At 43.1% G+C, this 15,411-nt stretch overlaps 2 protein-coding genes and 1 pseudogene across 3 annotated transcripts in view; 2 read left to right on the top strand and 1 right to left on the bottom strand.

Annotated features, from left to right (window-relative positions):
• The window catches only part of LOC147000868 (low-density lipoprotein receptor class A domain-containing protein 1-like), a 32,145-nt gene extending 26,548 nt beyond the window's left edge, over positions 1–5,597 (top strand). The window contains exons 6-7 of the mRNA XM_085830892.1: positions 2,187–2,309; positions 3,412–5,597. Of these exons, the coding sequence (XP_085687018.1) occupies positions 2,187–2,309; positions 3,412–3,548 (260 nt within the window). The 3' untranslated portion in view covers positions 3,549–5,597. The remainder of the gene's footprint in view (positions 1–2,186; positions 2,310–3,411) is intronic.
• Positions 192–974, top strand: LOC110307726 (calcium-binding and coiled-coil domain-containing protein 2-like; annotated as a pseudogene).
• A 1,286-nt stretch (positions 5,598–6,883) lies between the features above and the next one.
• On the bottom strand, positions 6,884–14,196 carry Btf3 (basic transcription factor 3). 2 transcript variants are annotated; one of them, XM_021180284.3, is made up of 6 exons: positions 14,047–14,196; positions 13,427–13,495; positions 10,874–10,987; positions 10,330–10,531; positions 7,974–8,030; positions 6,884–7,189 (listed from the first exon to the last, which is right to left on the bottom strand). In XM_021180284.3, the coding sequence occupies exons 2-6, from the start codon at positions 13,493–13,495 to the stop codon at positions 7,143–7,145; spliced, it is 489 nt and encodes a 162-aa protein (XP_021035943.1). In that variant the 5' UTR covers positions 14,047–14,196; the 3' UTR covers positions 6,884–7,142. The 2 variants fall into 2 exon arrangements, with proteins under 2 accessions (XP_021035943.1, XP_085687017.1); XM_085830891.1 differs by lacking the exon at positions 14,047–14,196 and adding an exon at positions 13,794–13,943.
• Positions 14,197–15,411: the final 1,215 nt, after the last annotated feature.

Raw genomic sequence — 15,411 nt, 5'->3', positions numbered from 1 at the left:
CAGCACTCGGGAGGCAGAGGCAGGCGGATTTCTGAGTTCGAGGCCAGCCTGGTCTACAAAGTGAGTGCCAGGACAGCCAGGGCTATACAGAGAAACCCTGTCTCGAAAAAAACCTAAAAAAAAAATAATAATAATAATTTATTTGGGCTGCTGTTGCGCTGCTGCTGGCTGCTGTGCAGCATGACTCCACCATGGACCAGTGCCCCATACCTACCTTGCTGAAACATAGCAACTTCTCTCAGGTCCTGTTTAACAATGTGGAGAAGTTCTATGTTCCTAGAGGAGATGTCATGTGCTATTATACCCTCGCTGAAAAGTTCATCCCTCATCCCAAGGCCTAGATCGGCATCTTTAAAGTAGGGTGGAAGACCACTCAGGAGTACTATACCTTCATGTGGGCTCCCTTGCCAAAAGACCAAAACAAGGATTCAGCCACACAGCAGGAAATCCAATTCAAAGCTTATTACCTTCCCAAGGATGTGGAGTGCTACCAGTTCTGCTATGTGGATGAAGATGGTTTGGTCCGGGGAACAAGTGACCCTTTCCAGTTCTGTCCAGACCCTGACGAGGACATAATGGTTGTTATCAATAAGGAAAAGATAGAAGAAATGGAACAGCTCAGTGAGGAGCTTTAACAAGAAAACCAGGAGCTGAAAGACAAGTACGCTGACCTCCATGAGCAGCTACAGAGGAAGCAGGTGGCACTGGAAGCAACACAGAGGATCAATAAGACCTTAGAACAGGAAGTGGAAGAGAATGACTCCTGGGAGAAAGAGAAGGCCTCCTGGGAGGAAGAGAAGGCCTCCTGGGAGGAAGAGAAGGCCTCTTGGGAGACTGAGCTGCTCCGGCTGAAAGAATGCAACCAGAAGATGATCTTGGAAAAGAAGGCCTTGGGGATCAGAGTAGAAGAGCTTCAGGATGAGAACAAGGCGCTGCAGAGCTTCCTGGATAACAAAGAATTCTCTTCACCTTAAGGAGCTGCTGAGCCGGAAGTCTCGTCAGCTCAAGTTGCTGCTGAGCCTGAAGTCCTGTGGCCCCAAGGAGCTGCTAAGCCCGAGAGCCTGCCACGCAGAGCTGTTAGCCCAAGCTTAGTCTTTTATAAACACAAATCTTGTGATATGGAAAGAAGTCTTAATGACAGGATCCCACCGGACTGGGAACAGCAGGAGCCTCAAGATTTGTATTGTCCATTTTGTATAAAGACCATCCCAGCAACCAAGAAATGGATCTCCAAGAACAAGGTTCCTGTCCTTGTCATTGCCTAAGCATTCCAGCCTGCAAGTCTGTGCTGGGCCAGATTCCTACTGGAGCGTGGTTCCTACCAGAGAAGGCTGCCTAGCCAGAAATCATTGGGGCTCACACAACTGCTGCTTGCAAAGCTGTCTGTAAGATGAAATTGAACGCAGGAGCTGCCACCTCGTCACAACCAGACTCTCAGCCTGTCATCCCCAGTGCCCAGGATGAAGGTACCTGTTGAGTCACAGCAGCTGGCTGACACTAAGTCACTGTCTTCTGAGATGCCTACCTCATTCAGTCAGGCCTTGGGTGCATTTGTGTTTGGGCCTCAATCCTAACCTTGAGGGAAGCAAGCAAGAACATGAAGTGATGAATTTCTTTATCTTCCTTGGCCCTTGCTACAGTCCTTCCAAACTACAGAAAATCTCAGATCTGCTTGCTGTGATCAAAGATGTATGCCGATCACATACATCTTTTTTTCCTTTTCTTAGGAAAAATGGGGGTGGGCAGAGGAAACAAGGCTTCCTTCTATCTAGAACACTTTCTGTTCCTTTCTATACATATAGCATGGATTATGTCATATATGGATGGAGATGTTGTAGTCTTACTCTGGCTCCTCTGGAATTCACTGTGTAGCCCAGGCTGGTCTGGAACTAGGCAATCTTGCTGAGTCACCTTCCAAAGTGCTGAGACTGGTCCTGAGCCACTGCTGTAGTCTGTAGGCCTCTTAGTTGCTAATTAAGGAATTGTTAGGGGCTGGGGAGATGATGGCTCAGCGGGGCGGGTGAGAGTACTGACTGTTCTTCTGACTGTTCAAATCCCAGCAACCACATGGTGGCTCACAACCATCTGTAACAAGATCTGACTCCCTCTTCTACAGTGTACTTACATATAATAAATAAACAAATAATAAAGTAAAAAAAAGGAAATAATTTATTTGTACCCTCTAGGTCAAATGCCCAACAGTCTCCCACAAAACTTGATTTTCAAGTGTCCCAACCGGAAGACATGGACATTTGTGGACAGGGTGTGTGACACCAGGAACGATTGTGGTGACTGCTCAGATGAATCAGGTGACGATGAAAGTTACACAGTGGATCTTTTTCCTGGGTTCTGGGAGTGGCTTCTCTTACACTTCAATTATGGAAATTGGCTCTGACTGAGAAACCTTCTAAAGATAATTACATCCACAGCTAAGAAAGTCCATCACTCCCTGGGCCGCAGTAGCTTTGAGGTAGAGAGCTGGTTTAGGCAAGCTCAGGGTCTTGGCTTCCAGCACTATCCTAGCCCCATCTCCAAAAATAATAAGTAAATAAACAGTCAGACAGACAGACAGGAGGGAGAAAGGGAGAGAAGAAAGGACAGAAGGAAGAGGAAATGGAGGGAAGGAGCAGTATTTAATTAGTATTTCATTGTATCTATTTAAAGAAGAGCTCTCCCTCTGTAAGATACAAACATGAAAATGTTCTCAGTGGGAAGCCCTTGTCTACTATCAACTTTGATTTGTGTTTTCTTTGGCAATTCTGAAAGACTCACAAAAGGCTTATTGGATGCTTGTCTCTCAGAAAATTAGTTACCAACCTTGTCTTCCCCTCCTCAGTGCCATCCTTGTCCCCCACTGTGTTCCCACAATGGCTTAACCCAGAGCTGCACCCATACCCATCTACAGGCAGGCAAGCCACGGCCAGTGGACACAATTCCCGTGCATTATGGCTCCAAGCGGTACATCTGAAAGCAAGCTTCATCAGGAAGACAGTGAAGGGACATCAGCTTTGCCAGTTGTGGAGGGTAGAATGGAAATGCATGGAAATGATAGTTAAGGAGAAGTCTGCCTCTGTAACAAAGGGATGGAAATGCAGAGAGCTTTTGCTCCTGGCTAGTTGCCAATTAGCAAAGATCTGGTTCCGGTGCTGACTGATGGCTGGAACTCAAGGGGACCTTTCCCTGTTTATGCAGATTGTCAATCTGTTTAGCTAGGGCTGATGGGGAGAGGCAATATTGTCTCTGGCTTTTCAAACCATGTCTGGAATCTTCAATAATCAACTGCAGTTTTCCCATGAGATGGTTTCACTAATATATTTTTTTTAAACCTGAAGGGCCAGTTCTTGTCCAATAGCATTTTTTTTCCAGCTGACATTTTAAGTTATGCTTTTAAAAATAAATACAACTGTCTAGTTTCACAGTGCCCAGAGTGCTCCGGCTGGAGATGTGAGACCGTTTTCTTCTCGGACTGTGCTTGCATTCCCAGAAGTCGCTGCAGAAACGGCATCCAAGACTGTGCTGACTGGAGTGATGAAAACCTGTGCGACTAGACTCAGAACTGTGGGTTTGGAAGGGCTGAGAAATGTCTTTGCCTTAAGACTTCTCTCAAAGTGATGGCCTGTCTATCTGCTTGTTTTCCACCCTGGAATGTAGGCTAGGGAAGGGTTAAAGAACCTGTGCCCCAGTTAACAAAGCAAACAGGCAGAAATCAGATGCAACTTCAGGTCCCTGGTCTAGACCTGTTTCCGAAGAGCCACTGTTCTGTGGGAAGCATACACGTGTACTCATTTCAACCAATATCAAGAGCAGTCACCCTAAGCTTCAGACAGAGATGTCTAGCTCACTAGTGTAGCCCTGGTTCAGATCTAGTGGGAAATTAAGTTTTAAAACACATATTGTTTTAGAAAGTATGTAAGATATTAGATTTTATTATGGCTTTTTTTTTTTTTTTTTTTGGAGACAGGGTTTCTCTGTGTAGCCTTGGCTGTCCTGGAACTCACTGTAGACCAGGCTGGCCTCGAACTCAGAAATCTGCCTGCCTCTGCCTCCCAAGTGCTGGGACTAAAGGTGTGTGCCACCAGGCCCGGCTTATGGCTTTTTTTTAAACCACTTTAATTTTATTATGGCTTTTTTTTCTTGGCTGCTTTTCTAGTCTTTCAGGCTTTATGCTTATACTCATTTCCATATCCGGGTATGTATTTCAAAGTAGGATCTGTATGTTAGTGAGAACATACAATTTTTGTCTGAGTTTGGGTCACCTATTTATGGTATTTAGTTCCACTCATTTTCCTGGAGTTTTCTTTACAGTTGAATAAAATTCCATTGTGTATGTATACCACATTAGCCATGTGTTGATGAACATCTAGTTGGTTGTTTTCCTGCTATTGTGAACACTATAGTAATGGACCTGGTTGTACGAGTATCTTGGTGGTCGGATACGGAGTCCTGAGTATACATGGTCAGGAATAGTGAAGTTGAGTCATATGGTTGTTACATTTTTTGGGAAGCACCCTGATTTCCGTAACAGCTGTCAATTGTTTACACTCCCACCAACTGTATAGTCTGCTCCTTTAACCTGCTAGAGCCTAAAATTCCTCCCAGTAGGTAGTGGCCTGGTTTGACTCTTATTCTACTACAGAAGTGGCGGAGACTCAGACAAGTAAATTCACCTCTCCCAGATTTTCTACATCTGTTCGTAGCTCTCCTTTAGGATTTTAATAATTGAACAAATGATCATGCTATCACTCACCATTAGTAGCTACAGAAATTACGTACCTAGGGGAATGTGAGGGCAGTCCTTCCACAACCTCACAGCCATTCCACAGTTGACAGTGATCTTCTCTGGCTGATGTAATCTGCGGTAATTATGTGTATCACCTCCCAGCCTAAGTTTGAGAAGCCAGCTGGTGACATGCCACCTTTCCTGTCACAAGACTGGCAAGGTTCTAATTAAATACTGCTCCTGTAACAAAACAGACCAGAAGCAACCCAGGCATCAAATTTGATGAGCCTTCATAGCAAAACCCTTCCCTGAAAACGGGGTATCAGGAAGGGAAATATTTCCTTATCAATCCATAGCTAACAACACAGTATCACTTAATGAACCTACAATTAAGAATACTCGCAAAGGGGCTGGAGAGATGGCTCAGTGGTTTAGAGCACTGACTGCTCTTCAGGAGTCCTGAGTTCAATTCCCAGCAACCACATGGCCACTCACAACCATCTGTAATGGGATCTGATGCTCTCTTCTGGTGTGTCTGAAGACAGCTACAGTGTACACACATACATAAAATAATAAAATACTTGCAGAGATTAGGGACAAAACAGGGTTAACCTCCATAGTGGGACAGACCTGGTTGGAAACCCTTCTTATATACTTAGACCAGTCAGCAGTCACCTCTACAAACCACTTACAAAGCACAGCAATAGTACCAGAAACACAAACTCTACTAACAGTGCTCCAGCTTAGCCATTCCAGTTGCTTAAGTTCTAGAAATGAATTTTCCCAGGCAACAGATTTATCTTATTTCCTGTGCCAGAATCAGGGAGTGCCCCATTATCAGGCAAGCTGTGATGCAATGTGTTTACAATCAATCGACCCACAAGTGTCTGGAAGCCACTTGGGGTTTTTAAGACCCAGGATCCTTGTTACATTACACCTTGAGGGGTGACAGGATGTGACTGCACCTTCTTTCCAAATTTTTGGCAATTAACTCTGCACAGTAACTCTGCGATGTAGCTGTATAGCAACTTAAAAGATGAGCTGCAAACTATGGTATACATTTTAAAATCTTCTCTTAAGAGTAAAGGCAATTCTAGCTCTACTCTCGGCACTAGATTAGAGTAGAGCTTGGTAATTCATTAGTCACAGAAACTTTCTAGAAGTGAGGAACTGGTCAATATTCTGACTATTGTGGAACTTACACAGTGCATGTTAACATGGAGTCTTGGAAATTAGTAATTCAGAGTATCAGGTTATAGATACAAAATGGAGATAACTTGTTCATACCTCATAAAACTTACAATGAAATGCTTGGGGGAGGTATGGGGGACTTTTGGGATAGCATTGGAAATGTAATTGAGGAAAATATGTAATAAATATTAAAAATTAAAACAACAAAAAAAAGAAATTCTGATGCATAAAAAAAAAAAATGCTTAAACTTTTTTTTTTGGTTTTTCGAGACAAGGTTTCTCTGTGTAGCCCTGGTTATTCTGGAACTCACTCTATAGATAAGGCTGGCTTCGAACTCAGAAATTCACCTGCCTCTTCCTCCCAAGTGCTGGGATTAAAGGCATGCACCACCACGCCCGGCGAAACTAGAGTTCAATTTGAGGGATCCAATGCCCTCTTACTGACACCTTTAGGTGCCAGGCATACATACATATGATGTATACATACATATAATCTCTTAAAAAAGAGATAGGGCTGGTGAGATGGCTCAGTGGGTAAGAGCACCCGACTGCTCTTCCAAAGGTCCAGAGTTCAAATCCCAGCAACCACATGGTGGCTCACAACCATCCATAACGAGATCTGGCGCCCTCTTCTGGAGTGTCTGAAGATAGCTACAGTGTACTTACATATAATAAATAAATCTTTAAAAAAAAAAAGAGAGATAAAGATATTTCTATATGCCTATAATAGACACCAGAGAAAAAAAGGAAGCCTGGTTTACCTACACAATACCATTCTCATAGTACACCACATGGAACAAAACAGCCTAATGGTTGCTGGAGAAGCAAACTCTCCAACACAAGAACTTTCAAACCAATTGTTGAGCGTCCAACCAAATGCCATGAGTGTGACCACCTGCCATAATCAATGGTCTACAGACAACTGCTTACTGTGTACACATCAGTGCCAAATAAATAAAACGATAAACCATATACTAGGCAAAGAATTTTATTAACCCTTTCCAAACTTTATTCCCAGGCTTCTTCAGCTTTATTTGCTGCAAAGAATGAATTAGGTATAGCGAAAACTGAAAAGAGCTGCAGTGTCCGGGGGGCTTGGGCTTAAAAATATTAGAGATCTAGATTTTATCAGATCCATAATAAACAAAAAATTTTTAAAAAGCAGTCATGATATAAAATAGCAGCTCCTGTAATTTCTGCAAGGATCACCTTCTTCAGAAGTTGCTTCAATTCAGTTTGCCTCATTCTTAGAAGCCTCATCAAAATTCTCCACCAGATCTAGAAAAGAACCAAAACAGAAGACATCCTGAAAACAAGCCAATTCTACAAATAACACGCAGATATTTAAGGAAACACTCTCAAATTTAAAGACTTGCCACTTCCTCATTTCGCAGTTAAGCATGGTTTCAGGTAGCTATTAGAGCAGTGGTTCTCAGCCTTCCCAATGCTATGACGCTTTTATACAGTTCGTGTTATCATGATCCCAACCATAAAATTATTTTGTTGCTACTTACTAACTGTAGTTTTGTGTTATTAATCGTTATGTAAATATGTGCTGTGCCACCCCAGAGGGGTTGAGACCCACAGGTTGAGAAGCGCTGTATTAGAGCGTGCATCATGCTTAATCCTATTTATTACTCATCCTCTCTCAATTTAAGAATTAGATAGTAATCCATTGGCCAATATAGGAGAGAGCCAAAGGGTATCATGACATGATCTGAGCTTTTCTTTAATTGGACATATGTCACATGTCTGCAATCCCAGCACTAAAGAGGCTGAGTCAGAAGGGGTCTCAAATCTAAGGCAGGCCTGAGTTACATATTGAAACACTGTTTCAAACAAAACCAACAACATAAAAGAAAAACATTACATTTTTAGAATATCAAATCTCAAAATATTTCGATTTCTCCATGCTTTTTCATAAACCACTATGTTTCAAGGTAGCTTCAGTTCCTAAGTGAGGTTCCTGTCCTGTGTCCTCACATTCACCAGTTCTAACTTATAACTACCACCCTGGAATGTTTTCTGTCGATTCACCTCTCTCCCTTGAAGTGATTCTTACCTGGAACTTCATCATCATCATCCTCTCCAGTAGCAAGTGGTGCTTTTCCATCCACAGCTGTGAAATGGAAATAACCAACGCATTTCTTTAGATCAATAAATGTCCACCCAAAGAACACATGAAATACAATGTACAACTTACACTCATGTCAAGTGACATCTGAGGTTTCACCTATAGCACCATCAAGGAGACCTTTTGATGGGCACAAACCATCCTCTGGGTACACTGAGAACAGTGAGTAGGGAACGCTCAGGGTAAAACCACACACCAAACTTCGGGAGGTTTTGGGAGGCAAATGAAGAGGCCAGCCATTTTCCTAAATATATATATTTACTGAAATAAAGCATTAAAAAATTAAGCTAAACGCGGTGACTCACCTATCAATCATAGCACTTTGAATGCAAAGACAAGACTATGGTAAACTCTAAGCCAGCCAGGGCTATATAGGGAGACCTATCTCAAACAGCCAGGAAGGAAGAACACACACAAAAGCCAACTTTAAAGTATCTCTCAACTGTACTGCTCCTTCTCCTCCCCTGTCCTGACACTGGGGACTCAACCCAGGGCCTCGAATATACAAACAAGAACCACACTGAGCCTTACCACTCGGCCTATTTTTACTTAAACAAACCACCAAAAGCTGACAGTCTAATTTGCCCAGGCTCTCAACACATAAAAGTTCTTCAACTTGTATGTAATGCTCCTACTTCAGCCTCCCCAGTGGCCATCACACCTAGAGCACTTCCACTAAACAGAAAGAAGCAAGTTCTGAGAACACACAGCTCTAACCCGCACAGACATCAGTGGAAATTTCAAAACCCTATTTAAGCTCTCAAAGTCCAAGATGGCCTAGAACATCTTGATGCCCCTCCCTTAATAAAAGCATAGAATGAGTCAGTGTCTGACAATAGCCGAGGAAAACACGCCACTGCAAACCTCTGTATTCCTAGTCAATTTTTTAAGCATCCAACATAAGTTGTCAGATCAACTATGATGGCTAATCTTGGTTAATCTGACACCCATGGGGAGAAGAAACCTCAAATGAGAAATTGCCTGTCAGATCAGCCTGGTAGCATGTGTGTGCCTTGGGTGGGGGTCGGGGGGCACATTTCTTTATTGCTAACTGATGTAGGAGGAACTAGCCCACTGGAGGCCAGTGCTGTTCCTGGTCAAGTTGGACTGGGATAAGAAGGCCCTAAACACATACATACAAGTAACATTTATACACTCCACCATGCAATAACAATTAATTGAGGGGACATTAACTAACTTAAAGAGAGCAAAGAGGTAGGGTTGGTAGGGTTAGGTGGGGGGGGGATATGGTAGGGTTGGGGGGGGGGGAGGAGAAATGCAATTATAATCTCAGAAATAAAAGGCAGTTGATTGTGAGCTTGGGAGCATGCCAGTAAGAAATGCTCTTTCATAGTTTGTCTTAAAACTCCCGCCTTGGCTTTCCTTAATGATGGACTGTAAAATGCAGTGAAATAAAAATAAACCCTTCGGGCTGGAGAGATGGCTCAGCGGTTAAGCGCACCACCGACTGCTCTTCCGAAGGTCCTGAGTTCAAATCCCAGCAACCACATGGTGGCTTACAACCATCCGTAACAAGATCTGAGTGTCTGAAGACAGTTACAGTGTACTTACATATAATAAATAAATCTTAAAAATATAAAATAAAATAAACCCTTCTCCTCAAGCTGCTTTTGGTTATGATGCTCATTACAACAAAAATCAAACCAAAACACAGCTTGTCAAACACATAAGTCAACTAAACAAAATCCCTATCCAACTATAAGGTGAAACACTGAAATACCGGCAGCTATCATCTGTATCAACAATAATAGAATATGTTTTAAAACAGTTAAGAGTCTAAAAAGCCACCAAACACAAAGACTGTAAATAAGGAGATGGAATGCTAGTTTTATTCTTTTTCTGAGGCTGCATGTCTATAGCTCAGGCTGGTCTTGAACCGAGTAATTTTCCTCGTCCAGTCTCTCAAAGTGCATAAGTCACCAATGCCTAGCTTGATCAGTACCTAAATTTTAAGTACCAGCAAAACCCAAAATTGACATTTTTTTAAATTTCTAACTAATAAAAGGTTTAATTTGTTTTAAACCTAGTAAGCTGGTAGAAAACAAACATCCACTAAATCAAGTATAAAGTAGACTAAATCACAGATAAACTAGATACATCATTATAAACAAAAACACATATAAGCAGTTAAATGTCTACAATTCTTTAGATATATAAGTTGGCCTTCTACATGTAAAGACATTCTTACCAATTCTGAACCCTGAGATCACACAAATAGCTTGCTAAGTAACCAGCAAAGTACAGTGACTCTAAGGATACTCACATTGTTTGGGCAGAGCTTCAGCCAGTCTCCTTAAACTAGTCAGACTGTCTGCACCGAGCTGGTTGAGGATGCTGGGAAGCATTTCTGTCAGCTGCTTTGTCTCAGCGTGGCCTGTAATGGTGAAGGTGTTTGCTGCCAGAGATGCCTGAACTTTAGGGTTGTTAAAATGGATCACTGTTCCTTGGTTTGTAAACATGTTCACCTATAAAGAAAATAATTGTTGTATGTAATGAATGCCAAAGATTCCTTTAAAATCAATGTTTTCATTAAACAAAAACTGGATTCTGGCTAAGCGGTGCAGTTTTTTCTTCCCCTTCGAAGCACGGGTGACAACTTCCCTGGAATGTATAAAGGAACAGCTTTCTGGCATCACAATATCCTTGATCATTTGTTTAGTTAATAGGGCAGGAACACCTCCCAAGACATTCAAACATCTAAACATCTAATGGGGCATGAACTACAATGCTAACAGCAGAGCCACGACAATTACTTAATACATACAAGACCATTAAACTTTGCAGTCACACCACATTTTGACACATACCTCTTCAATACCAGAGATATTGTTTACCCCTAACTTCTTTAAGGAGAACTGCAGTTTTTTATCGTCTGCTGTGGCTGTTCTGTGAACCACCTTCTTCTTTCTACGAGCAGTTCCCTATGGAGTAAGAGGGCAAACAACACATTTACACAGCAGCAAATCTTCTCCAATTCTTTTCAGATCTTTGCTTCCGTACAAGACAGTTAATCAGATATAACAAGGTGGCACATTCCGATGGATCTCTGAATATGAGGTCAGCCTGGCCAACCTTACTGAGTTCTAGGCAAACCAGAGCAAAACAACTGAGACCTGGTTTCAAGTAAAAACAGATACATAATAAAGATTAACGGTAGTTATCAAACCCACAAACTAAGACATTCAAAAGACAGGCTAAGATGAAAGTAAGGAATGACACAGGAATTCTTCATAAGCACCAGTTTGCCACGTGCAAAAGTCTTTCACAAGCCCTGATATTTTAAGTCTTTTTAGGCCATGTTTCAACCTAAGCTAAGCCTCATCTTTACCTCTTGTTTTCAAAGAAAAATCAATAGCTTAATATTCACAGATGAGACAGTATACAAACTCATGAATCTGTATACAAATATCTATTATAGCCAAGAGTAGAAAGTTCTTAACCCACAGAGCTCTCCTAAGCCAACTAGACCTTTCTTAACTCTCTCCCTCTTCCCTGCATTGCTCAACCCCCTCCCCAGAGCAAATTTCTTCTCCCCACGAAAAGGGCTCTTCTCAATCACTCAACAAAAGGACTTCACAAACGTCTCCATCTTTTCTAGATTTTATTGTTAGTCATATTTTAAAATCCTATCAAGTCATTGTCCAATCTGTGTCTTCCCTCAACTCTGCACTAAATGGATGACACGCTAAGTTACTTCCAACTTTATGTAGACTATGAACAAACTTCTCTAACAATAAGAACAATACCACCAGGAAAATTTTAGATTATAAAATACAGACTAACACTTATAGATCCCACACATTTCACAAATGTAGAACTTAAAAGATTGTCAGTTTTTCCATTAGACACTGAAAAGGGTCTTGAATAATATTCACCTAACAGCATGGGAATCTTACACTACTTTTCTCTACGGCTACATTCACTCATTCTCTAAGTAAAGTTTCTTAAAAGGTACAGAAAAAATGTTCCCATGTTATAACTGGAAACATTGTCTTAGCTTAACAAAGACTAGATACAAAGTGTCCCTATGAGACTAACTTGGAAGGCTTTCATTTCCCTGTACTGATGATGCTAAAACGTAAAACCTAGTAATTAAAGAGGAACAACCTTGCACACAAGCACATCACTCCAGAAACTAAAAAGAAAGAAAACAAGCCCAGCTTTTTCCTAGCACCTAAAGGCTTCTGCCTTAAAATTAAAAGGATGAGGAACATCTAAGGTTAATGTCATGAGTGCAAACTGAAGACTACAATTGCCAGCAAAGACAAACAGGATATTACTGCTGATTCCAACTCTCCTAACTTATGCTAACCTACGTGCAACCTTTGGTTACCTCTCAGAAGACTCTACTGAAGGTAGATGTTAAAGTTAGAACAATTTAATAGGTAATAAACTTGTTCTGTGGAAGCTCCACAGGTTTCTCGGAGACTCCATGCTTCAACCTGTTAAACACCAGGAATGTGCTAACGAGATACTTGAAACTAAGGAGCTCTTCATCTGGAGTGGACCCAGCACCAACACCAAGTTCAATGAAGAGGCTTTCAGAGCAGAATCCACTTGGAAAAACCAACCTGCCAACACGTTTGCATTCTCCCATTGTAGCATAATTACAAAGGATGAGGAACAAAAGACATGTGCTAAGGTAGGATTTCCCAACCTAACACTGTTCACAAATTTAAATAGGAAGGTATCCTCAAATACCCTAAAAAAAGACAATTAGTCTGTTGGGCATTTAGTTCAGAAAGCAATGCAGATCTTCATAATAATAATAATAATAATAATAATAATAAATAGGTTGGGAATGCAGTTTGGGAGTTGAGAGGTCCTCTAGTGTGTACCAAAACATGTGTTGGATCTCAGGACAACTCAAAAGTAACAAAATAACCACCCCTCCCCCCAATATTGTACAAGTCACGGGTACACGGTATACAAAGATTTGGCAGAGAACATACTTTTCCCCCATTCATAAAATTCAGTAACATTTTTTTCGTTTATATGCGCCATAATCCTGAACCTCTTACAAGCAAGGCACCGTTTTTAAGTGCTATTTTCTTCTCTACTCGATGACCGCCCTCACCCCTACTATATATATATATATAATATATATATATATATATATATATCAGGGTATATATCCTCCTTGTCTCTTAGTATCAGTCTCGTTTCCCTTGGATTTGCTAGCTTTGCGAAATGTCCCCTGCCAAGCAAAGTGACCAAAAAACAAAACAAAACAAAAACAAAAACAGAAATGCAAAGGGAACTTTGGAAGAGAGCGGGGGGGGGGGGGGGAGGAGGGACGAGAGAGGGGGGAGAGAGAAAGAAAGGAGAAAAAAAAAAAAAAAAAAAAGAAAGAAACTTACTTTCCCACCAATGCGCACTTGTGCCTGCAGTTTGGCGAGTTTCTCCTGGTTCATGATCGTTTCTTTCATCTACAAAGAGAGGAAAAAAAAAATCCTCAGCCAAGAACAAGAACGGCCGGGCCCCCCTCCAGCATTCCACGCTCGTTATTTCCCGCTACACTCGCAGGAGACCGCCGTCCCCCCTCGGGCTGAGGCCTGGATCCCCAATTCACCCCTCCAGGCTCGCCGGGGCGCACAGGGCCCCTCGCCCCTCCCCCGCCCGGCCCGGTCGGGCCCGGCCTCAGCCCCACGGCGGCCGAGTATCCCCCGCTCCCCGCCGCCCTGCCCGGCCTGGGCCTTGGGCCTCTCTCTGCAGGCCTCGCGGTACCTGAGGCTCCCGTCCTCGGCTTCCGCCGAGAGGGAGAGGGAGAGAGGGCGTCGCTTCGGCCCCGGGCCAGCCGCCCCTGGCTCGCCCTCGCCCCCGAGAGTCCGCCTGGGTGGGAGCGCCCGTCCGTCGCATCGCTTTCCTCAGCTCCGTCCGTCCCCTCCCTGCCTCGCTCCTGCGGGAAACGCCCGCCCCACCCCCAACTCCCGGTCTCCTCCCACGCCGGCGTCCACGGCCTTTTTTTTTTTTTTTGTACCTTGTCCGAGTGGAAATGGCGCCGCGCGGGGAACTAAGGTTCACGCTCAGGGGGTCTCGGGCAGACCAGCTGAGAGAAGGCGCACACACGCGGGGACGCAAGATGGCAGCTAGAGGGAGGCCGGAAGTAACGCGACGCCACTTCCTCCAGAACTCAGGAAGCGGAGTTGGCGTCGCCGCGCATGCGCAGCCGGGGTTCCCCGTGGCGTGGTTGCGGGTCCGATCCGCGGCTGTTTCTTTCCTTTCGTCCCGCGGCGGGCCGGGAGCCGCACGGGAGAGCTGGGAGCCGCGGTCGCCGTTCGCGGTCCTGGGAAAGGCCGCGGATAGATCGGACAGTGAGGCTCCCTGTAGAGCTGTGGTTAAGTCAGTGTGCCCCGTGGCCACCCCGTAGGGCGTCCAGCTTTGTCCAGTAGGCAGCAGTGTCTGCTCAATGCCGGGTGTAAATAAAAAACTATCGAAATCAGCCAGGCTAATGTTGCTTTCCAAAATTAAGTGACTTGGGTGATGTAGAAATCGCGACTCAGAATGTCTAGAAAGCGTGTTCGGAATGCTTTCCAGATCTCCACCCTTCAGCAATTCGGTTTATTCAAGGTTGAAACAGGGTAACAAGATTTGTAACCTCTTAACCCTTCTTCACCTCTACCATCGACTCCCTGATCTCGAATCTTCATGGATTCGACCATGAAGCAAACGATTCACGATGGAGCAAACTTTACCTTGAATCCTTCAAAGATGAATTTGAGCCTGCGTGCTTGGGGGTAAAAACGTGGCTGTGAGTTAAAGTTTGCCGAACTCCAGCACGAATTGTGTTTCATTGTGGATGTCGGGTTTTGTTGCATAGTTTGATGGTTGCTTTTAAAAGTGTCTCGATAAGTAATCCTGGCTAGCCTGAAGCACACAGCTATCCTCCGCCCTCAGAGCCCCTCTCTCTGTCCAGTGCTGGGATTACAGTCGTCTAGCACCATTCCCAGACACAAATGTTAAGATAACCTTAGAAACTACCTATATGAAGATTAAAATAAGAAAAAGAAAAACAGGTTAAGTGAAAATTCTGTGTGCTCAAGCCTTTTTCCAATCTTAGCTACGAAATGTTTTGAATATTCCAAAGAGAAAGTGTGTTAGAATTTGAGAATACAATTTATCTAGAAAAGTTGCCGAAATGAATACTCTAGCTAAAATCTTTTTTTTTTTTTTTCTTGGATACCTTTTTACACAAGAGTTTCTTGCAAAAGCGATGAGTCATTTAAAAAAAATCGGGAGAGACAACTACGTTGCTATGTAGAAAATTGTAACAAGTTCTTTTCTTGAAACAACAACAATGTTTCTTTTATCTGAACAAGTAAGTTTGTCTCAGAAAACGACGCTT

Source organism: Mus caroli, unplaced genomic scaffold, assembly GCF_978045245.1.
Source record: "Mus caroli unplaced genomic scaffold, Mus_caroli_1 scaffold_15, whole genome shotgun sequence".
NCBI lineage: Eukaryota > Metazoa > Chordata > Mammalia > Rodentia > Muridae > Mus > Mus caroli.
This window is presented reverse-complemented; position numbering and strand designations above follow the sequence as displayed.